The following is a 24,141-nucleotide window of genomic DNA, read 5'->3' as shown; positions in this document are numbered from 1 at the left end:
GCGCTGGTCCTGAGCATCAGACTAAGATTCTCCGCTGCGTGCGCCATGCCAGTAATCGCGCCATCTCCATGCCTTTTACATCACTGTGGACTTTTACCTGCCCGGGCTGCTGACTACTTCGGACTCACCTGGTGCAACAACAAGCCCTTGACAAACATTAAAAAAAAAAAAAAAAAAAAAAAAGGTGGGGTGATGATGACACAGCTCTGTTAGTACAAAGTGAACGGGGGATGGAGGGGGATCTGAATCTCTAGGAAACCATTCACTCTGCCCTTTTTTCTTAAATCAGAGCTGAATGACTGCTGCTGATTTTCTAAGCTTTAGGGTGATTCATTAAACCCCAGGAAGAGATTTTATCTTAACTCAGAGGGAAGAGGAGGAGAGTGAAAGCAAACAGAAAGGGCCTGACCATCTTTTACCCCAAGGGTACCCTTGACGATCAAAGATTCCCAAGCAGTCTGCCTCTTACAGGTCTTTGGTGGTGGTTGTGAAACACTCAGCGCACAAGGAAATCTATCAGCTGCAGAGATCAAGTTCAAAGAGAGAAAGAAGGAGCACAGCCTGGCTCTAACACACGCAGGGGTACCAGGAAGGGAGAAGCTGGGAAAGGTGCGGGTGAGCTCCGCTCTCGCTACAGTGAGTGCCGGAGCCAAGCCCCTTCCACCACCTTCTCCTTTCCCAGGAGCTAGAACTGCTCCTCCGGAGAGAAGCCCTTCCTTCCCTCTACAGGCAGTGTGACATTTCTCTGCTTCCTTGGAAACCTTCCCCCGGGGCAGTAGGCACAGAGCACTGTGGGATGTGCCCAGCTGGGATGTACCTGGATGCAAGTGCTTCCGAGCCTTCTGTAAAATCAGGCTGCCTGCCCTGCCCTGCCCTGCCCTGGGCGGGGACATGCCAGTGGTCTTGGATGCTTACCTTTCGTCTGGCATCATTCTAAATAGTTTAATTAATTTTTGATGTTTAAAAATCCTCTTTGCCAACAAGCGCATGAAAAGATGCTCAAAATTGCTAATTATCAGAGAAATGCAAATCAAAACTACAGTGAGGTATCACCTCACACCAGTTAGAACGTCCATCATTAAAAAGTCCACAAACAATAACTGCTGGAGAGGGTGTGGAGAAAAGGGAGCCCTCCTACACTGTTGGTAGGAATGTAGTTTGGTGCAGCCATTATGGAGAACAGTATGGAGATTCCTCAAAAAACTAAAAATAGACTTACCATATGATCCAGCAATACCACTCCTGGGCATATATCCAGAGAAAACCATAATTTGAAAAGATACATGCACCCCAATGTTCATGGCAGCACTATTTACAACAGCCAAGACATGGAAACAGCCTAAATGTCCATCGACAGATAACTGAATAGAGAAGATGTGGTATATTTACACAATGGAATATTATTCAGCCATGAAAAAGAATGAAATAATGCCATTTGCAGCAACATTGATAGACTAGAGATTGTCATATTAAGTGAAGTAAGTCAGACAGAGAAAGACAGCTATCATATGTTATCACTTATATGTGGAATCTTAAAAAAAATTACACAAGTTCTATTTATAAACCAAAAACAGACTCACAGACATAGAAAATAAACTATGGCTGGTATGGTGGGGGAGGGATAAATTAGGAATTTGGGATTAACAGGTACATATTACTATATACAAAATAGGTAAACAATGAGGACCTACTATATAGCACAGGGAACCACACTCAATTTCCTATAATGACATATAATGGAAAAGAATCTGAAAAAAATATATATATGTGTACAACTGAATTGCTTCGCTATAAACCTGAAACTAACATTGTAAATCAACTACACTTCAATAAATAATTTTGAAAAAATCCACCTTGCTTTCTGAATGTGTTACTCACCTTAATTTCTACCAGAAACAAGTTGGCTAAAGCATCCTTAGAAGAAAATTGACACATATGTCTCCACTACCTACCAAAAGCAAAATAGACTACTCTTAGGGACTCCCAAATCCTATCTCTTATTTCTTGACCCCAAATGAGAAATCCAGTTCTTAACCATCTGTTTGAAATTTAAAAAGGAGTTATGACAATGCAACTAGACATGATTTTGAATTGCAAACTGGGGATCTCCACAGGTGTGCACAAATGATATAAATACAAGTTTCAATTGAAATACAAGTTTCAATGCTAATTGCTTTGTTCAACTTAAGTTTTGTTCAAACAGACACTTAAGCGTAAAAAGACATTTAAAATGATAAATCTCAGGCAATTATCTCCACTTGATTATGCAAACTCTTCTCTCTTCACACAGTTCAAGTTCGGGTCATCTCCTACTGCCTCTGTCCTGTGCTGACAGGTTGCTCCCTTTTCTACCCATGATAGACACCTAAATCCTAGAGACCACTTTAGAGTGAAATGTGTGATAAAGAAATCTGCACCACCTACTACTGCACTGCATGGGGGGCTGCACCCAAGAGCCACAGACATGCATTAAAGATACATTTTTTGCAATTACAACTTTATGATCTTATGAACGTTTTCAAAACATTTATGTAAAACACTCCAATGCAAGACATAGTAGGTCTAGAACACAAACCATATCAGAAATAGTATCAGATGTATTTGTCAGTTCTGAGTCAGTGAAAGAAATAACGAATAAGGATGCTTCCATCATTTTTTTTCTCACAAGACAGTATTTTGAAGTTCAGAAAATAACTCATTGAATCAGTAGCAATACAATCAGATAACTGTGTGCAGCTTGTATGATTTTGATCCAAATTCCAGTTTGATTGCTTCATGTAAGGGGTTTCAAAAAGATATCCAGAACTTTGGCCTCTTGACATAACCTAGGGTAGCTCAGATTTTTAAATTGCTTAATCTGAGAGAGCTCATTTTAAAAAATATATTCACACCCATATAGATAATTGGTAATGATGCACTGCATGCTGTAGTGTTGAGAATGGGTATAGATTTCTGGTCAGTCAACACTGAACTCATCTCTACACACCCCAATACTCAGATTCACCTTTTTTCATTTTTATTTTTGATATTCAGGCCAATTGAACTCATCATGTTTAAAATAGTCTAGTAAAATCAAACACACACACACACACACACACAAATGACTATACATAACACTGGAGAAATCTGAACAAGGTTGGTGGATGGTGTCAATGTCAAGTTTCTTGTGGGGACACCATACTGTGGTTAGGCAAGTGGTCACCACTGGGGGAAACTGGGTGAAGGGTATATGGGATCTCTCTATATTACTTCCCATACTTGCATGTGCATCTATAGTTAGCTCAAAAAGTTAAAGGAAAGCAAGAGAACAATATATTATATTGCCATTTAGTTTTTAAAAATGTGTATGTCTTATGTAACTATACGCATCCACAGACTCATCTGTTCACATGTACAAACATAAGAGCCATATACACATGCATTTCCTTATAGAAATAGCATATATATATAATATATATATACACACACACATATATGCAATCTCTGTAGGGATCACTAAGAAATCATTAACACTGCTTGCTTCGGAGAAGAAAAACTAGAGAAACAGACAGAATGTGTATTTACTTTTCACAGGATACCCTTCTGTGCCTGTTGAATTTCGTGCTATTGGCATTACTCAATCAAAAATAATTTGGAGGGGGAGGGATAAATTAGGAGTTTCGGACTAGCAGATACACACTACTATATATAAAATAGATAAACAACAAGGTCCTACTGTACAGCACAGGGAACTACATTCAATACTTGTAATAACCTATAATGAAAAAGAATATGAAAAATATATATTTATGTATAACTGAATCACTATGCTGTACACCAGAAACTAACACAGCATTGTAAATTGACTAGAGAAATCATCATTTTTAAGAGGGTAAAATAGACATTTCAAACCTAAAACAAACAGAAACAAACCAAAACAAAACAACTCAGCATACTCTGAAAGCCCAGCGAACCTGTACATAAAGCCCTAATTCTGACACACACACCAGCCGCGAAGATGCAGAGAGAGAAACGTTAAGTATCTTACGGCTGGAGACGCAGTAAGACAGCCGGCAGTTTATCTTCCTGAAGAGCTGCTTGTTAATCGGCCAGAGGAGGAGCGTGAGGAGCTGAATGGTGTTGACTATTAGCCCCGAGGCGATAAATACGTAACAGAAGACGAGGTGGCACAGGAACTGAGACTTCAGCAACCCGACGAGGTCCATGATGTGCGGTTGCTCTTACCCCCGAAAGATAAACACCCGCAGGACAGCACCTCCAGAGGGGAAGAAGGCCCGGGACTCAGGGATGCGCCTGAAACACAGACCAATGTTCACTGTTAGAAAAAATGTAATGTGCTCTCAAAAACACACTCTTAAAAGGAAAATATACTCTCGAGATGAAACACATTGTGTGTTCATTTATTTCCTTACTTATTTTTGAAGTATACTTGATTTAAAAGTTATGTCAGTCTCTGATGTACAGCACAGTGATTCAGTGATGCACACACATGTATATTCCTTTCCAGAGTCTTTTTCATTGTAGACAATTCCAAGCTACTAAATATAGTTCCCCGTGCCATTCACTAGGGCCTTGTTTATCTAGTCTGTACATAGTAGTCTGTATCTGCAAATCCCAAACTCCCAGTTTATCCCCCCTCCGCTTCCCCCTTTGGTAACTGTAAGTTTGTTTTCTATGTCTGTGAGTCTGTTTCTGTTTTTGTAAATAAGCTCATTTGTGTCATTTTTAAAGATTCTGCATATATGTGACATCGTCAATTTAGTTTTATTTCACAAACATTTACATAGTGCTTCTTCAGTGTCAGGCACAGTTTCAGCGCTCTGACACTAACACAACGTTGTAAATCAACTACACCTCAATTTTAAAAAATGCAAAAAAAGGAAATAGTCCCTTTAATTGTCCTCACACCTGTGAGGCCGGCACTATGATACAGAGGAGGGCACGGAGGCTGAGCGGCTTGGCCAGGGACCACAGCTCCTGCCTCTGCAGAGAGCCGCTCAGCCAGAGTTCAAATCCCTGGGCCTTTCTTGCTGCCTCCACCAAGCCCCCTCCTCTCCCTCCACTCCTTATCTCCAGACTTCCCTGATGCACCCCTGCCCTGGAGAGATTGGGGGCCACCCCGGGGGTGATGCCTGTTGCCACACAGGACCCTCTGTTGCTACTGGTTCAACTGTTCGCCTTCCTGCGCTGGACTCGCACTCCTCCGGGAGCACGTGGCTGCCTTGAAGCTCACGGCTGTCTCCCCTGCCCTTGGAACAGTCATTGGCACAGAGGTGGAGCTTAGTTTTCAAATCTATATATTGTGTGAAATGATTTAATGGAGGTAGACAAGGGATGAACTTTGAGATTTCAGTAAACAACAAATAACCAACTAGGAAGGCCAGAGAACCCCCCCAACACTCCTGACCTACACACACCCCCACCCACGCCCACGCGCATGCTTCAGAGCTCTGAAGTCAGAAAGAAACTCAAAACGTGCCCAGCAGCCAGCCTCTCAGTCCTCTCATCAGTCTCCAGCCCCAAAACGGAATAATTGAAGAGCTGTACGTTTGGCAAAGAAAGACTTTGAGGAACAGCCTAAAGGCAGGAGGTTCAAATACTCCGAGGGAGCCGAGAATCAGGCTGAGGGGACGAGGCACCGCAGACCGACTTCTTCTGGGAGCAGGACGTCACTGCAGGACGTCACTGCAGACCACCCAGGAAGAGCTCCAGCTGTAGGTGAACTTTCTAACAGGAACAGTCGAGAGGCCTTAGACTTCATTACAGTCTTTATTAATAACATCCCCCCAAATCTGTATGACAGCCTCACATGTATTATCCCATTTTAAGCCTCAGATGAATCCCATGACATGGGCCTTATCATCACCCCAATTTTCAGAGTAAGAAACTGAAAGGGACCGTAGGTTGGGTGACTCACCTAAGGCTGCCACAGTCAGTAACTGATCTTAAAACTCAGTCTTACCTCCCAGCTCTTTCTCCTGCAGTTTTCTGGGCAGTTGGGCACCTGGGGTGTGAGGTGGGCAGTTCTCTTGGACTCAGAACTCCCCTCTGCAGAGCAGCCCAGAAACGACCCCCAGGGCCAAAACCAGCGCAGCCTTCAGTGAGCTCTGTCATCCCAAACTCTGCGCAGAGTGGGGAAACGGGGCCGGCTTCTGGGCCTCAGGGGTTCGTTCTGAGGACAGTCTCGGGCACAAGGACAGTCACCAGCTGTGTTCTCCTAAAACATTAGCCTGGCTCAGACTATCCGGAAGGCACGCTGTACTCCTGTATGATTCCTATGTTTCTATGAAGGAAACAGAAAGTGCTTCTGGCCTGATTTCAGCTCAGCTCAGCTGAGACACCCCATGTCTCCAGAAGCCCCAACGCTCTGGCACAAAACCAGGATGCCGTGGGGGCGGAAGGACCCCATCTCTGACCTTTCCCAGACGGCACTGCCCAGATGCATCTCTGGGTTGTCACAGTCCTGATTGAGTTTCACTCAGTCTCTCTTGAAGGAACAGGCAGGAAGCTGGCAGCTCGCCCTCAGCGCACTTGACTTTTAGGAGTTACATGAACAGGGGTGATGGACCTCGGCTACAGTCTGGCAGCAGTAAAAGTCTAATGTTGAACATGCATTACTTTATCCACTGCCCTCGGATCAGCCACTAAAAGCTCCCAGACAGTCTGGCCGGAAAAAGTTGGATACTTCACTAGGTTTCTGGGACCTAGTGCTTGTAACTGATAAATCCTTTGCTTTACTGACTGAACACTAAGAAATGGAAGTCAGCTGACACTGGAAACGCAGGGAGTTAAACGCTGCCTTCCCCAGTTTCCAGGCAGAAGTAGGCCATGATGTGCCATTTGCAGCAACATGGATGGGCCTGGAGATAGTCATGCGGAGTGAAGGGAGCCGGACGGAGAAAGAAAAATACCACAGGGGGTCGCTTCTATGTGGAATCTAAAAAACGACACAAATGAACTTACTCACAAAACAGAAACAGACTCACAGACAGAGAACTCAGATACATAAAACAGATAAAGTCCTACGGTTTAGTAGAGGGAAAGACTATAGTCAATATCTTGTAATAACCTGTGATGAAAAAGACTATGAAAAGAGATACAGACACATGTATGACTGAATCACTGCGCTGTACACCAGAAACTAACACAACATTGTAAATCACCTACGCTTCAATTTTTAAAAAAAGAAGTAGGGCATTAGGAAGTAAAAGTAAGATTTTTTTCCTTCAAAAGTCCAAGGACCAGCACACCCTTTAGTCAAACCCTCGCTGATACTAGGAGTGTAACACAACACTGTGATGTTTAAGAGGAGTCACAGAGGAAGTCTGGGGGATCACAGACAGGCAGGCCCTGGTGGGCTTGCTTCTGCCCCAGATCCCCTTCCTAGACTGGTGTAGGCTTGGGGTTCAATCGCTTGTTTTACCTCTTTCTGGTCGTGTATCCTCAGATAAATTAGCTTTTCTGAATTTCAGTTTTTGAATAGATTGCGATCAAAATTCCAGGGGCCATTGTTTCTTGTAAAACTTTAGCTGATTCTCAAATTTATATGCAAGAACAAAAAACCCAAGAACAGAGAAGGAATCGCATAATGAAGAATACAATAAGATTGTTACACAATGTAAGTGACTTTAGTTTTAGGGCTGATTATTAAAAGAGAGACAAGGCTAAATTATTTAGGGAGGTGTCTGGTAGGGGAACATGAGTTCTATGTCTTAAGTTTATTCCAGATGGACAGTTGGTGGTGGGGGGACCATCCTACCCATCTTGAACAAAGGCAAGCCTTCTCTCGAAGGTGGTAATTAGCCAGTTTAGTGCCACACTGAGAAAAGATGGTAGAAAGGTCTGATCAGTGATGAAAACGGGGGAGAATGTTGGAAAATTCTTTGCCTGTTTCCCTCATTTCAGGTCGAAGGGTTACGCACGGTGGTTTCTTCCTTCCCCGTGCTTTCTTATTCCTTTCTGTAAGAATGAGATCCTCCCTCTTTCCAGGCACAGAAGTGGACGGACCCATTTCCCAGCCTCCCTGCGGCTGGTGAGATGTGGTCAGAGGGTGGAGCTCATGTGATGAAGGAGATACCTGCGGGCTGTTTGCAATCTTGAAAAGAAAGGACTGCAGGGCTGGTGTGCCCTGTCAAGTGAGCAGAGACGTGAAGATCCAGCCCATCAGCCACAGACAAGAGCAATTCTGGAATGAGAGGGCAACCTGTGGTCACCTTGAATCCAAGCACTGTTGTTCCTGAGGGCGATGGAGGCCAGCTGTTAGAGGACAAGGAATGGCTGAGGGAACGTTTGAATCAGCCAGGGCTGCCTAGAAATCCAGGCTCCGCCACCTTATAGCTTAAGTAACATCTGTTCCTTAACTTCTGTAGCCCATTTTCATTCCCTCATCTGTGAAATCAGAGCAATTCCTTCAACGTGAGGTTGCTGTAAGGCCCAAGTCTAATAAAGCATTTGCAACACTTAGCACAATGCCTGGAACACAGGGAGCATCCAAATCATAGGAGAATTTCTCCATTATTTCAAGAAAAGAAAGAGGCAACGAGGGAAGAGCTAAGATATATTACTCTGGCATGTCTGGGAAAGCCAGTGAGATCTAAACCGACTTGATTTTCCTTCTCACTATGTATCTAGATTCCAATGTTTTCCTTAATTTACCCTGAAGCGTGTTAAAACATTTCCTCCCCCATCTGTTTTAAATCTAACCTGTACTTTACTGCTGGTGACTCAGAAAGGGGAAGTGATGCATTCACAAACTCACATGGACTGCACCTTCTTAACTAGGTAATAATCTCTGCAAAGCGCAGAGATGAAGCGACTTCAGAATCAGGGAAGATGCAGCCCAGCAGAATGCTTTCCCTGCTCTGTGTTTCCCACGCAGCATTTCAACCATGAAACGGTACCAGCGCCGAGAAGCAGGCGTGCACACGGGACTCCTGCAGGGGCTGGGGTGCGGGGAAGCAGGTGGCACCATATGCCACCCAGCCGCCGTCAGTGGAAACATAAGCAAATAAAAGAAGCTCTGAATCTCCCCATGAGAAAATTCAAGCTGCATCCTTCTCTGAAGATCCACACTGAGTTTCAACATAAAGCATTAAATTAGGCAACGCATAGGCGAACCTGAGTTAATTCTTGCACGTTCTGCTTTGTCAGTATTCTGCAACTAGGGAAACACTCAGGATGAGACTGAACCCGAAGTGGGGTTTTCTCTTTCACCAGCTTGTTTTCAAAGGTTTTGCTTGTTTGTTTTGGACAGTTACATGACAGAACTAAACCAGGTCAGGGTTTTAGAAGAAGCGAAAGCTTTCTTCCAAAGAAATCAATCCAAGTGGAACTGCTGTCTCCCACGGCAATAGAAGTAAAAGCAAAAATAAACAAATGGGATCTAACCAAACTTATAAGCTCTTGCACAGCAAAGGAAACCATAAACAAAACGGAAAGACAACCTACGGACTGGGAGAAAATATTTGCAAATGATGTGACTGACAAGGGCTTAACTTTCAGAATATACAAACAGCGCATACAGCTAAATAACAAAAAACCAAGTAGAATTGCTAAGACAGTGCCCATGACCAATTTAGCATCATCGCTCAAATCTACACAACCCCTTATTTAGGCTGTTTTAACCCCAAACACGTGAACACAGTTCACAAAACAGAAAAGAGATAAAATTGAAATAATACAATTTTTTTTACATTCTAAACTAAAAACGATAATACTCCATTTTAAAAGAGACAAGGTAACACAGGACTCATTTGCAGTGTGAGAGCAGCCACTGAGTCTTTTTCGAAAGCGACCTGACACACACAGAAAGACCTAAACACCTTCATGCCACACGGTCCTGTAAACGAACCTCTGACAATCTCTCTCAAGGATAAAGTTAGCGTTTAGAAAATTCTCTCTGCACAAAGATAAGTCAACAAATAATATTTATGAGCACCCAAAATTAGAAACCACTTTGATCTCTGAGATGAGGAAACAACAAAGTGAATTATGGGAAACCAACACAATTGAATGAAGGACTTATCACTCTAATAGGTCTGCAGTAAAATGGATACATTTTCATTGTGTTATTAAGAGATAAAGGTCATGAAATTATATAGAGGGTAATCACAAGAACTCTAAAAACGCAAACGGCAGTTGCACACACGGAGGCAGCCCAGCCAGCCTGGGGTCTGGTTCACCACCTTAACCCTCAGGAAGAAATCGAGCAGGGGAGCTCCAAGACCTTTACACATCGACAGGGTCTCAGGTTCTGACAGAGAAAACCGATACCCTCCCACGGCAGGCTTTCCCGTTCTTTCGCTGGGCTCCCCCTCCGTAGTGACTGCGGAGAACCAGCTTCATCTCTTCCTCAGCCCCCATCTTAACCAGGTGAGGAAAAGGGAAGCAGGACTCTGCGGGGATTGGCGAAGAGCAGCACGGCTAAGGTGGGGCCAGCTGGTGGCCGTTGTTTCTGGACCAGTCTTTTCGGTCTGAAAGGCAGGGAATGCCCAGTGACAATGGTGCCCCTGCAGAAAGGGACAAGGATGCCGTCCCGGGGAGGGGTGGGGAGGGGGTGGGGGGATCTCGTCCTACAACATCCAGATCTCAAGTTCTACTTTAGGTTGAATAAATTTAGCAAAAATCTCCAAGAGGACAGCAACTAGCTTGTGGAAGCCTGAGGCAGCCACCTAGCACTTAGAAACAACGGATAAATTTAGTTTCTGGATTTCTGGGAGTTACATTGGCCCAAGGCCCAAAACAAAACAGGAGAGAAAGTGTTCTAGACTGAATGTCACTGTCTCTGGGACCATCTCTAACTAAAATATTCCTCAATTAAAAAATTATCATTGTCTAATGGGTTGGCAAGAGCCTACATAAAATTAGCTTATTTTTAAAATTTGATGGATCAGTCCTCTGCCCAATACCCCTGTACAGTACATGAAGTCCATTAAAACAAACCAAACTCCAAAGTCATAAATCATACTCAACTTTTTCATCACGTCCAGTAATAAATAACCCTCAGCCTCTCTTCAAAGTCTAATTTTAGGATGATAAAAATTTAAGTCTATAGAAAATGGAGACTTCTAATTTTATATTTAATAGTTGCTCTGAGCAGCTTATAAGAGAAAAACAAATTCTAAAGAGCATTTAAATCTAATCCAAGGAAACCAAGATTCAGAGGTGAACCCAGATGGATGACTGAGATAACTTTTTCTGTCATGAGAAAAAATAAAGAAGAAGGAAATTAAACTAGGTATTCGCTAAGGCCTTTTGTAGCTCTGACACCTACGATTAAAATGTTGATGGTACCATCAGGTCTTCTGAACCGTAACCGGGGCAGCAGAATAAGTACACGTTATCTCATTAACTATCACCAAAACCTACTCTGGAATATATTGTTATGCCCATTTTATAGATGAAGAAACTGAGGTTTAGTGAGACTAGGTAATAGGAAAAATCAAATAGGGAGTAGATGTCTGAAACCCAAACTCAAGCTCTTCCCCACTGTTAATGCTGCTCTTAAGACAGGAAGCCCAAGGTGGCTAGGCTCCACGTGCACTTGGCCTTCTGTGCCATATGGCAGCTCACAGTCCCCGTCTGACTGCTGGGTTGACCATGAGTTTTTGATCTATTGCCCCACCAGTTGGTCCTGCAGAGACCCCAGTCATGCCCTCCTTCCAGGTAGAACATCTGTCACCTCCAAACCCTACTCCCGCTTTCCCACAGTCTGCAGGTGTGGAGGGCTGTGACCCCAGGGCGTCCGCGCCGTCGGAGGGAGCCGCCAGCTAGCTGTGTTTCCAATAACCAAGAGTATGCGAATATTTTTAAATTCCGTTCAATCTCTGGACGTTTCCCCCAAATTTTATGAAGTCCTCATAAAATTCTAATATTATGAAACCCAAAACTGAAATGAAAGGAGGGAAATTAATCTTCTAAATGGGAAGCATCTACATTTCTGCTTTAAATGAGTCTCTTCCAATTACTAATGAAACCTTTTCAAGTGCGGCAGATGGATGGACGTGGAGTGGAGACGGATGTCGTGTGCCTCATCACCGAGACTCCTGCCAGGTGGTGTGGCCATCAATCAGGTCATACACCTGGGAAGGCTGACAAACTGTGGAGGCGGAGGAAGAAGAGGAAGGGGCGGCTCTCCCCGCAGCCCCTGGTCCACCAGAGGCGGCAGATGGCCTGCGACCAGCCCTGGGCCTGCAGAAGCAGGCGTGCGGCAGCGGCATCACCAGCTGGCACCAGAAACAAAACAGAGAGCTTCATTCAGTATAGAAGCCACCTCCGACTCTAGATCTACCGTCACCGAGGCAACGCGGCCGGGACCGCGGTCTCACCACACTGCCCGCCTCTCTCCTTCCCACCCGGGGCGTGAAATGCCACGTGGCCAAGGCACGTCACACAGGGGGCCCTCGGCCAGCAGCAGCGGGCGTCCATCCCCGGGTACCTGCTGTGTGACCTTGGGCGGGGAATGTCTCAGCTCTGAGCCTGTTTCTGAGTCTGTTTAATGGAAGGAATAACCCCGCCTCCAGGAATGTTGTGAGGATGAAATGCGGCAGGAAGGCGGTCCTGGGCCCCAGCGCTGCCCACGCCCCCAGGCTGCCTGGGGCATGTCCCCTCCTCCAGCTGCTTTCCCCGCGGCCCCCAAACTGCTACCATCTTTTCTTACTAAACTCTCCTCTTGTGGCTCTCATAATCCCTTTCTTTTGCTTGATTTAATAAGATTTTCCTCATTTGAACATTTATTCTTGGACCTCTGCACAGTCCAGAACGATTCCGAGCTGAAGTGACTTGTAAGACCTCCCAAAGTCCATTCACAAGTCTTAATGAATCGATTACGTCCCCATCCCCATCCTAGAGGAAGGTAGTTCAAAGTCATCAGTTCTGAAAGGGAAAAGGGGTAGGGGGAAGGATAAATTAGGAGTTTGGGATTAACACATCCATATTACTATATACAAAATAGACAAACAACAAGGACGTATTGTACAGCACAGGGGACTAATATATTCAATATCTTGAAATAACCTATAATGAAAAAGGATCTGAAAAAGAATGTATATGTATGCATATGTAGAAATGAATCACTTTGCTGTACACCTGAAACTAATACAACATTGTAAATCAACTATACTTCAATTTTTAAAAAAGGGGGAAAGAAAACCCCAGTCATCGGTTCTGAGGCTCTCTTCATCATGATAGGTAATACCTGTTAGCTCCTGTGTAAACTATAAAGAAATGAGTTGAACATGCAAGGTGAGCCTTGTTCTGACCTTGTGGAAGAAATAAAAACTGATATTGACAAGCCCCAGACCATCATCGCCTTGGTGCCCTGTGAGTGCGCCCACATTCCCGTATTCCCCTGGCCTCAGTGTCTCACGAGAAGCACCTGAGGACACAGCTCTGGCAGGATGGGATGTGTAAAGGATGAGCAGGTAAAAGGTGTGTCTGCATCACCGAGGAAGCAGGCTGGAGCAGGCAGCCTTCTGAGCAGTCTGAAGCTGGGGTCAGCTTATTTGTGCAGACAGACATGTGCTTGAGTCACTAGCAAATCATAGCACCTAAATTTTTTTCATAAATGCTGATCTTTAATATTTCCAAATAAACTGAAAACAAGTAATAATAAAAAGCCTCTAAAATTAAGACTTATGGGAAAATTCAACACTTTGTTGGAAACTTCCTTAAACTTATAATTTAGTATTTTCCCCATGGAGTGAAGGGGACAACCCTAACCTTTTTGGTGTTTAGGAGTTCTGACCATTACGTAGGCTCCAGTATGGTCAAACAGCCACACGCACTCGGTGGATGGCCAGGCCAGGAAACGGTGGGGATAGGAACGCAGAGCCAAGGAACAGAGGCAGCCAAGCACACCCTGCGGCTCCGTTTTCCAGCAGAGAAGACAAAATTGCACCCATCCCTTCACTCCTGCTGGCCTGGCCCACCTAGTCTATCTGGGTCACCAGCTCCACTAGGAGTAATAACTCTTCACTGTTACACAGGACAAAACACTGTAGCCATGGGACCAGGGCTTGTAACCAGCAGGGGTCACTGGCCTCGGATAAACGGCCAAACCACCAGTTATGGGGAGGCTCCAAGCATCTGAGATAGGGTGTCTCACAAAGCCAAGAAGATGTGAAGTGATAGCAACCACAGCTTGAAGGCCGTGTCACAAAACCACGTGCACGTGGGAAGGTCGTCTGCACAGCAGCTAATCTGGTGCAAATTCAAGCCGGGGACTTTAAAACTGCCTGGGAACTTACTTCGCACTGGCTTGAGTCAACTCGGTTAGGGCCCTCTTTGGGAACCCAGAAATCGTGATTCTACTAGTGGTGGAAGAAATCACCGTAGAAGGGGAAGCAGCAGTCTTGAGGGTATGGGTTTGGGTCTGGGTTTGACTCTTGGCCATCTATCTGTGTGTCCATATCCCTGTGGTCACTCGGCCTCTAGAAATCTCACCTTCCTCATCTGTCAGTAGGAGAAGCTGACAGACACACTGACGCCACAAGGGTGGGGGCAGAGCTCAGTGGGGTGAGGACGTGCAAGGGCACCTGTGACCACTCCCAGTTTTACAAAACGGGGGCCACTCATCCACACGCCCTCAACCACAGTGCTTCTGATTCATGGAAACGAACGTGCCATCAGCGCCCTGGGGAGGTGCTCCAGGGCATCGGGCTCAGAGGAGGCCCCCTGCTGCCTCGGCCATGATCAACTGGGCTCATTGCAGGTGGGGTGGTTCATCGAGGATCTGCTCAGAGCAGCTAGTCTGGGGAAGAAAAGCAAATGGCCTTTCTTCTTCTTTTGCATCACAGACACCGATAACTGAGCTCTCTTCTCTCTGGTAGGTCCCTCTCCTTTGTCCTCACCGCTCATTAATTAAGTGCCCTTAACCCTTCAGTCCTTGGAGACCCTGCTGCTGCCAATCCTTATGTTCTGGTGAGGAGTGTGGGGAAGGTGAGAGATCAGTCAGGCTAGATTTTAAATCTTTCATTTCTTTGATTTTCATAAAGGGATGCCAATGAACCCAAGCAATTTCCCTGACTTGATTCATGCATAATGGACCCGAAGAGAGACTTATTAGAAAACAAATGCACTTAAATGCTTTCCTGACCTGAATCATTCATTGAAGACAGAACTGCTGGCTGTGAGCGCCCAAAATAAGTTGACTTACAGTACCCTTGTTTCGAGATAGCTCTGAAATACGACCACAGAACATTGAAGTACTCAGCTATGAACGATGCTTTTGGGGTCATTATGGACTGGCTGTTCCTTGAAAAGTTTCATTAATAAGAGCAGCGATAAAACATGAAGCGGGGCCCTCTCTCTCCTTTTCTTTTTCAGTTTAGTCACAAGGCTCAGGAACAGAGGGATGCTTAGTGAAAACGTGATGTTCTTTCCAATTTCTATTAAGTAGAATCCGGGACAGGTATTCTTGGATTTTTGCAAACGTTCATCAATCCATTGATAACTTTATTCATTCATTAGATTGTCCACCAAGCTACCCATTCACCCATTAAGTCAAAAATTCACTGATTCATAGTTACTGTTATAGCTTTCTGTACACCATTGCATTAGACTTCTGAAAGTAAGCACGGGGGGCTCTTACAGAGCCCCTCCCTGTATTTTACATGGGTCAGTACCACGCCGGATAAACCAAAGCACTTACTGAGTAATTATTTCCAGGCCCAGGATAAGCTCCCCCCACCCCTTCCACTTCTTACAGAATAAATAGATGCTCAGTAAATGTTGATTCAATCTCAATCTCTAGATGACTTAGTATTAACCTCCATACCAACAACCCTGAATTGATTGTCAAAAACAACGTACGAAGGGGTAGCATGAACTGAGAAAGTCCTGGGCGTCTTTCCCGTTACAATAAGCACAGAACAGATGACCCAATAATTTATTCCCCCTACACAAGCCAAGCTAATAAATCCACATGATTGCCATCTAGACCATTACATCCTGAAACCAAGCATAGAATCCTCTTCTCCCAACACAAATTGTATGAGGCAATCCACGAAACTGACAGGAAAATAACTAAAATGAAGGCAAATTGCCTGCTTACACCCAGTAGGGGAGCTAAGATGTTGGTGGGGAACTGAGCTGACTTTTTTTGTTTTTTAGCAAAGAATCTTCTATTAAAATAAAATCTGGTAAAAGTAAAGGAAATTATTCTTACTGAGGAAGTCATTTTGCGAGCCAAAGTCATAAATTTTTGTAAAGGCTATTTCCTCCATTATAACAATAATTCACACTCATTACAAAAAATGTGTAGAGTTTAAAATGCAGAAATGTTACCACCTACAACAGCCACTGACACTTCGGTTTATTTTCTTCTAGTCTTTGCTGAACGCATTAACTTTTTTTTTTCTTTGTTAGATAAAACCATTGCAGAGGCTCTTTGTTTTTAAATATAGTTGAGATCCTATGTTAAATCAATTTTATATGCCCTTTTCTTAACCTTCAGTGAAGTCATTTTCAATGTCATCACAGTAGAAATACTCTAGTAGCTACATTGAACACATCATATATTTTTTTTATCTTATTGCCTCGTTGTATTATTTAGGCTTCTTTAGTCTTTTTAATAATAAGTAACCCAATAATTAGCAATTCAGGGTATAAAGCTTTTTATCTGAATTTTGGGTAATTTCTTTAGAATAAATTCCCAGATGCAGGATTTCTGGGTTCAAGGAACAAACATTTTAAGGCGTCTAGTGAATTTTACCAAACTGCTTTCCAAAAGGTTTGTAGCTATTTATGTTCTTACCAGCAATTTACAAAAATACCCATTCCATCACGTTTGTTAGCAATAAGAATTCCCATTTAAAAACAACAAAAATCGGATTAACTCTTCATACAATAAAAGTTGTGTCTCAATTTGTTTGAATCTGCATTCTGGGGGTTGCAAGTGAAGTGAATTTTTTTTTAACACTTATTAAACTATACTGCTTTCTCTTTCCTGACTTGTCTATTTTATGTATTGCCCATTTACCCTTGCACATTGACGAGCACGAGCTCTTCATATATTAAGTAGAATACCACCTTACCTACTCCATTTCGAGGGACCAATTTTTCCAGTTTGTTTGCTTTTATTCTTAGCTTATTAGGGCCTTATATTATTATAAAGCAAGAACTGTAATTTCTTCATAAGATTTAAGCTTAGAAAGGTTTTCCTTCTACCCTTACTTCTTGTCCTGCAGAAAACTGGTACCCATTCACTTATTTCTTCTAGTATGTATTTTTAACTCTATGGTCTGACAATGCATTTTTTGGCTGATGCTCCATGAGAATCTACATAGATTTATTTCCAAATATTTAACGAGCTGTATCCAAAGCATTTACTGAAAGATCTTTCCCTCCTCTGTCAATTCATACAACAATTTCATACATTAAATACCAATCAACAGAGAAGAAATGAGCCATAGGGATCAATACGCTACCTGCTCATCTAACAGATGAAGAAGCGGCACCTACAGCCAGTGACCCGCCTCACCCCTCAGACGCAGGGACAGAGCTCAGAGCACCCTTTCTTCCCCCAGCGCACTGTGCTCCTGCCCTCCCACCTGACCCGGTGCCTCTGTGAGAGGCAGTCAGTGTTACCGTGCGGTTCAGACCGGCCTTCCCCAGCCACTGCTGGAAGAGCCACAGGAAATACGGAAGCTGTATCTCAGAACTACACTCATGCCACCGCCACCTGCGAAGGGAATGAGGGAGACCAAGGTGGGTGCAGAGACCAGAGAAGGATTCTCAAGACTCCTAAGGGCATTCCTGGCACTGATGTGGTACCAGTCTACCTAGAGGAGGCTTTCTGCAGGAGGAAAAAGGCAGGCAGGAGAAAGTACTCCAGATCTTCAAAAGGGATTCATTACCAGTTAGTGATTAGGGGATGGAAGCCACAGCAGGGCAGGGAGTTTTAGGTTGTCCTCTGCAATGGTGCATCTCAAGAACCCAAAACAGCAATGTCTGCAGGGACAGAGAGGACGGGAAAGCCTCACGAGGCCCCTGGACCACTTTCTGCTATGAGACAGAAAGCCTAGAACACAGAGAAACCTGAGAGGAGTCCTACGACACAGGGAGACTGAAGGGGGGCCCGGGACACGGGGAGACTCAAGGGAACTGAGCGGCAGACAGTGACTGAGGTCTGGAGGCAGGGATGAGAGCATCTTTTCCAACCCAAATGTTTGTTTAACTGGTATTTTTGGTAAGAGTAACTCTAAGTTCCACATGTGAATTCCCAAACTTTGAGTTGTTTCTAGACTCTCAATGGAGTCTTTGTGTGTTGACTAAACCAGACTTTACTTTTGCCTCTGCTTTTAGGTTATGAGCTCCTACAGTGTCAGAGACCAAATATATCATAAATGAATTAGAAAACATTATGAACAATTGTAAATGAATAAATTGAAAATAATTATAAGATATTAACCAGAAGCCCCAGCATTAACTTGTTTTAAAGATTTCTGAGTAAATAGCTAAATAGGAACAGAAAGCCTTAGGAGGTCCAGGAAGAACAATGAGGAATATAGTTAGTGATAAAAGACGTTTACAAAATACAAAGTCAACAAAAACATGCACCGTATGGACCAAAGTTTAAAGACAAAAACAAAACAAAACAAAACAAAACAAAACAACAACAGCAAAAACCCAGTGCATCTCTATGCTTAGGAAACAGTTGGTTATCAAGTCATCAAACTTTTTTTAAACATCAGAAATATTTGAAATATACAAAACGTTTTACCACACTGATATCTAGTCACGTTTACTTCATTGTTTTAAAGAAAATAGATATTGAAGCCACTTCTGCAATTTGAGGTTGAAATTAGTATTTTCTTCACTGTTTTTATTCTTTTACTGTATGTATTTGCATTCACAAACAAAATATTTTTGTATTGTAAAGATGTACATGAGTAATATTTGAATCCTTTTGTAATTTCCTTTTTATACTCAAGAAATTTTTTACATGTTATGCATCTAGTTGAGTCATTTCAATTGTGGAAGAGTATTCTTTTGTATGGCTACCCCAAAAGTTAATCTGTTACCATAATGGTGGAGATTTAGGATATTTCTTTTTTTTCTGTGTTATAGATAATTCATGAATGACCACTGGAATTGGAATTGCTGCATCACGCTGACATGACTTAACAAGGTGTGACACCGTCCAGCTTCACTAGATATTAACAAATTTCTTTTCACAATGGTTAGACAATTAACACTCTCAGAGGCTGTTTTGGGTAAGAGGATAACGGGAAATAATATTTTTCTTCCTTATGCTTCTCTGTATGTTCTCATTATTCAACCAAGACTTGGGAAGTATATTTAAGTTAAAAAAAAAAGAACTCGCTCATACAACTTAATAAGGAAAAAACAAACAACCCAGTCCAAAAATGAGCAGAAAACCTAAACAATTAATTCTCCAATGAAGACATACAAATGGCCAATAGGCACATGAAAAAATGCTCCGTATCGCTAATTATCAGAGAGATGCAAATCAAAACTACAGTGAGGTATCACCTCACACCAGTCAGAATGGCCATCATTCAAAAGTCCACAAATGATAAATGCTGAAGAGGCTGTAGAGAAAAGGGAACCCTCCTACACTGTTGGTAGGAATGTAGTTTGATGCAGCCATTATGGAAAACAGTATGGAGATTCCTCAAAAAACTAAAAATAGACTTACCATAGGATCCAGCAATCCCACTCCTAGGCATATATCCAGAAGGAAACTTAATTCAAAAAGACACACGCACCCCAATGTTCACAGCAGCACTATTTACAATAGTCAAGACACGGAAGCAACCTAAATGTCCATCAACAGATGACTAGATAAAGAAGTTGTGGTATGTTTATACAATGGAATACTACTCAGCCATAAAAATAATAAAATGCCATTTGCAGCAACATGGATGAACCTGGAGATCGTGATTCTAAGTGAAGTAGGCCAGAAAGAGAAAGAAAAATACCACTTGATATCACTTATATGTCGAATCTGAAAAAAAAAAAAAAGATGAACTTATTTACAAAACAGAAACAGACTCACAGACATAAAAATCAAACTTATGGTTACCAGTTGGGGAAGGGGATGGGAAGGGATAAATTGAGAGTTCTAGATTTGCAGATACTAATATACATAAAATAGATAAACAGCAAATTTATACTACATAGCACAGGAAACTATATTCAATATCTTGTAGTAACCTATGGTGAAAAAGAATGTGAAAACGAATATATGTATGTTCCTGTATGACTGAAGTATGGTGCTGTACACCAGACATTGACACAATGTTGTAAACTGACTATACGTCAATTTTAAAAAGAGCTCAAGTTTTACATTGCATTTTTCAGATTACTGAAGTATGCAACATATGTTACTTGATGTTCACAATGCTCTCTGATTTATTAATGTACCCATTTTATAGGTAAGGAAATGGAGGCTCGGGGGAGTTCTGTGACTTGTTTAGTTTGGTCATTTAACTGTTGGTTCCATATTGCTCTGAGCCTCTATTTCCGCTTTCTTATTTCCATCAACCTACCTCACAAAACTCTTGATGGTGAAAAAGAAGACAACTTTCTTGAAATATCCAAAAATATTAAAGTGAAATATAAATATATACAATCCACTGGTTAACTTTTTTTCATGATTATGTTCTTTACAGCTCTGTCACCCCTCTGTACACAGTAAGAAATAACTAAGTATCGGGGAATATGGGGGAACGTACATTCTTACGAGACCTCAGGGACCCTTTCAACTGGTCCTTCCCAAGGAAAGTAGACATTAGCACATGGTTTACTACCGGGAGACTGGCTCCTTCCATCCTTGATCTAAGCTTTATTCTAACAGTCATTTAATTCTTCAAGATGAGTAAATACTGACTCAAATGACAGAACAACAACAACAACACAAACGCATTCAGTACTAAAAGCAAGTGCTTTTTGGTTTCAGATAACGCTCTTCAAAGGACTTCCGACTTTCTCAGAAAGCACATCCTGGCAAGAGTGGAGAGCTCTGGAAATACAACGCCTGGACTCAAAACAGTGAGAGCCCTAAAACTGTCAGGACAAAAGCACAAGCTGCTGCACACACCCAGCAAACCGCGGGCACCAGCTAGCCCCATGGCACTTCCAGCCCCCACACGCTCCAGGCTGGGGGGGACACAGCCCCAGATCCCAGATGAAACCCCGCATAATCGCCACTCCCTGAGTTGAACCAGCCACCCTCCTGGCACCCTCCTTCTTCGTTCCTTTCCTGCGGTATCTCACACATAAAAGTCTCCTACATGGATCCGATGAGGACATTTTGATAGAGGTCTGAACAGTAAAGAGACTTGGATTTGAAAATCTGCAGCATCTATGCAGAGTTCTATGCTCCCTTGGCCTCAGAGGAGCTTGGGGAAGTGATGAAACACCTCGCTCAGGTCTTCAGATGTTAAACAGAGTCACCGAATGACCCAGACATTCCACTGCTAGGCGGCTGCCCAAAAGAAATGAAGACACTAAGTCCACACAAACCCTGTGCATGAGCGTTCATGGCAGCAACATTCACAGTAGCTGAAAGATGGAAACAGCTCTGGGGAAAGAGGGGAGGGATAGATTAGGGGTCTGGGATTAACAGATCCACATTACTATGTATAAGATAGATAAACAAGGACCTACTGTATAGCACGGGAAACTACATTCAGTTTTTTATAATAACATATAATGGGAATGAATCTGAAAAAAACAGATACATGTATGTATGTATATGAGTAACTGAATCACTCTGCACCTGAAACTAACATTGTAAATCAACTATACCTCAATAAAATTTTTAAAAAATTAAAAATAAAAAGATTTTTAAATGATGGAAACAGTCCTAATGTCTATCAGCTGTTATGTGGATAAACAAAACCAAAAAACTGACCCATGGAGAGCCCCATCATGGAATATTATCCAGCCGCAAAAAAGAATGAGCTACTGATACAAGCTACAGCGTGGATGACCCTCAGAAACGTGACACTAAGTGAAAGAAACCAGTCACACATTCCATAGTGTATGATTCTGTTTATTTGAAATGCCCAGAATAGGCAAATCTATAGACAAGTAGCCCGTGCCTGTCCAGGGCTGGAGGGTGGGGGGTGGGGCATGCTCATGGATAAGAGGTGATGAAAATGTTCTAGAAGTCGATAGCGGTGATGGTTGCACCACTGAATACATTACAAGCCACTGAATCATACACTTAAACATGGGTGAACTTTATGACAGGTCAGTTATATCTCCTAGTTGTTTAAAAAACAAAACAAAACAAAACAAACTCCTGACCCTACAGAAGACAAACCACAAGAACAGTCAGCCCTCAGTCCATGTGTGATGTAACCCCTTGTCCCGGCGTTGTTGGAGTGAAGGCATGAACGGGGTGGGGAGCAGTTCCAGCCTGTAGGAAAAAGGTGCTCCCCTCTCCCAAGGAAGAGAGCAAGACCTGGGTGCCCAGGTCTGCCGGTGTCAGGGTGGAGCCAGCCAGGGCGCTGTAGGGGTGCAGAGTGGGTCCTCCTGAACTGGCGTGATCTGTGAGGCGGGGCCTCAAATGGAGGTAGGATGGGACCTCACTGTTGATCCTGAGTACAGCCTGAGGGCAAAGGCGGTAAGGATGTCAGTCTTCCCTCAGTTTTCCAGGCAGTGTCAAGGACCAAGGGAACTCCACTCGCCCCTCCCTACCACCGCCACACTCAGACCAACAGCGCTGTAGCCACATTCCAGGCGTTGACTTAAGAAGAGGAAATCTTTAACAGATCAAAGATTTTTTCCCCCTTAATGTAAGGCTGCTTTGAATACCCGAGATTGAGTACTCTATTTCTGTTCATTACTATCACTGCTACTCCCAAAGTCCGGATAGACTGTATTTGCTAAGGCCAACGCCCTGCAATTAAATTCGGGTGAAATTTCAGGGCTCAAGTACGTGAAAGAAATGCACGAGAGCTGCAGAATCTGCTGCCCTTTACCGGCCATCCAGAGCGGATGCTCCCAAAGCCCCCTGGGGCAGGGCTCCGTGAGGCCGGCGTGGTGGCTGGGGGCTCCCCGTGTCCCCGAGAGCCAGCGTGGGGCCCGCATGCAGCAGACAGTACAGAGAGAGCTCGTGAATGAAATCTGGAGAATCGCCAAAAGCGTCATTTAGTTAATGAAATCAGTGGGGAGATAAGTAATTGAAGGAAAAGAAATGGGGTCATCAGTCTGGCAACACCGAAAACTTCACCTTTTCTGGGTGGACGGCAAACGAACCATCGAGACGGAAATCAAGAACTAATGCACCCGGTTCCCCAGTTTCAGCTCTGAGAATCCGTACTTTAGATCAGAAATAAAAGTAGTAAATTCAGCATTAGATGCGGGGAGGGTATAGCTCAGTGGTACAGTGCAGTGCTTAGCATGGGCAGGGTCCTGGGTTCAATCCCCAGTACCGTCATTAAAAAATGATAAATAAATAAACATAATAACTGCCCCCAAAAAGTACTAAAAAAAAATTAAAATTAGATGAAAGCTGAAAAACATCCAAACGTCCACTACCAGGTGAGCAAATAAACAAGACGTGGTTTATCCCTATGATGGAACACCACTCCGCAAAACCAAGGAACAGGCGACTGACTGGTGGGACGGACCTCAAAGCCCACGCCTTGTGGGTGGCAGGCACTCCCACCGTGGTGTCCGTTTCTCTTAGCCCCTTTCCGAGAGGATGCTTTTCACTCCTAGAACAAATATTTATTCAGGCACAATCCTGGGGGTTGGAGACACCAAGTGACCTCAGGCACTGTCTATGCTATAGGCAAGAACAACTGAAAAAAGTAAATGATAAAATTGAAGGCTAACAGCTACTCTCCTGAAATGCACGGTGTTTTCAGAGTAAAAAGCGGGATGAGGGTCCACCAGGCAGGGTGGTCCCAGCTCTTGGAATTTTCTGAACAGCGTTCGCGTTCACGCTTCTGAGACCTGCATCTTGTCCCATCTGCCGATGCCCCCCACCCCCAGCATTGCTGACTTGCCAAATGTGTGTGCATCCTTCAAAGCGCTGCCCTCACCTGTACCACCCAGCTGCCTCCCCACAAGCATCTGTCTCTGTCTCCTCACGATCTCTGCTACACCGACTGTTAGGCTCAGCACTGTAGGACTTAACCACGGTGCAGTGAAGCTGACAAC

The 24,141-nt window shown here is 43.5% G+C and overlaps 1 protein-coding gene across 12 annotated transcripts in view; it reads right to left on the bottom strand.

Annotated features, from left to right (window-relative positions):
* The window catches only part of AGPAT4 (1-acylglycerol-3-phosphate O-acyltransferase 4), a 108,190-nt gene that overhangs the window by 70,962 nt on the left and 13,087 nt on the right, over window positions 1–24,141 (bottom strand). For 11 of the 12 annotated variants that reach the window (XR_010381198.1, XR_010381197.1, XM_064486491.1 and 8 more), the window contains exon 2: window positions 4,028–4,293. Coding sequence is in view for 10 of the 12 variants with exons in the window: in XM_064486491.1 (XP_064342561.1) it covers window positions 4,028–4,205 (178 nt within the window). In the remaining 2 variants the exon portion in view is untranslated. Of the gene's footprint in view, window positions 1–4,027; window positions 4,294–17,586; window positions 17,681–24,141 lie in introns of those variants that run through there. The other variant, XM_064486494.1, reaches the window with a different exon arrangement.

The sequence above is a fragment of the Camelus dromedarius genome, chromosome 6 (genome assembly GCF_036321535.1).
Source record: "Camelus dromedarius isolate mCamDro1 chromosome 6, mCamDro1.pat, whole genome shotgun sequence".
NCBI classification, from domain to species: domain Eukaryota; kingdom Metazoa; phylum Chordata; class Mammalia; order Artiodactyla; family Camelidae; genus Camelus; species Camelus dromedarius.
The sequence above is the reverse complement of the archived record's forward strand: the minus strand, read 5'-3'. Positions and strand labels throughout refer to the sequence as shown.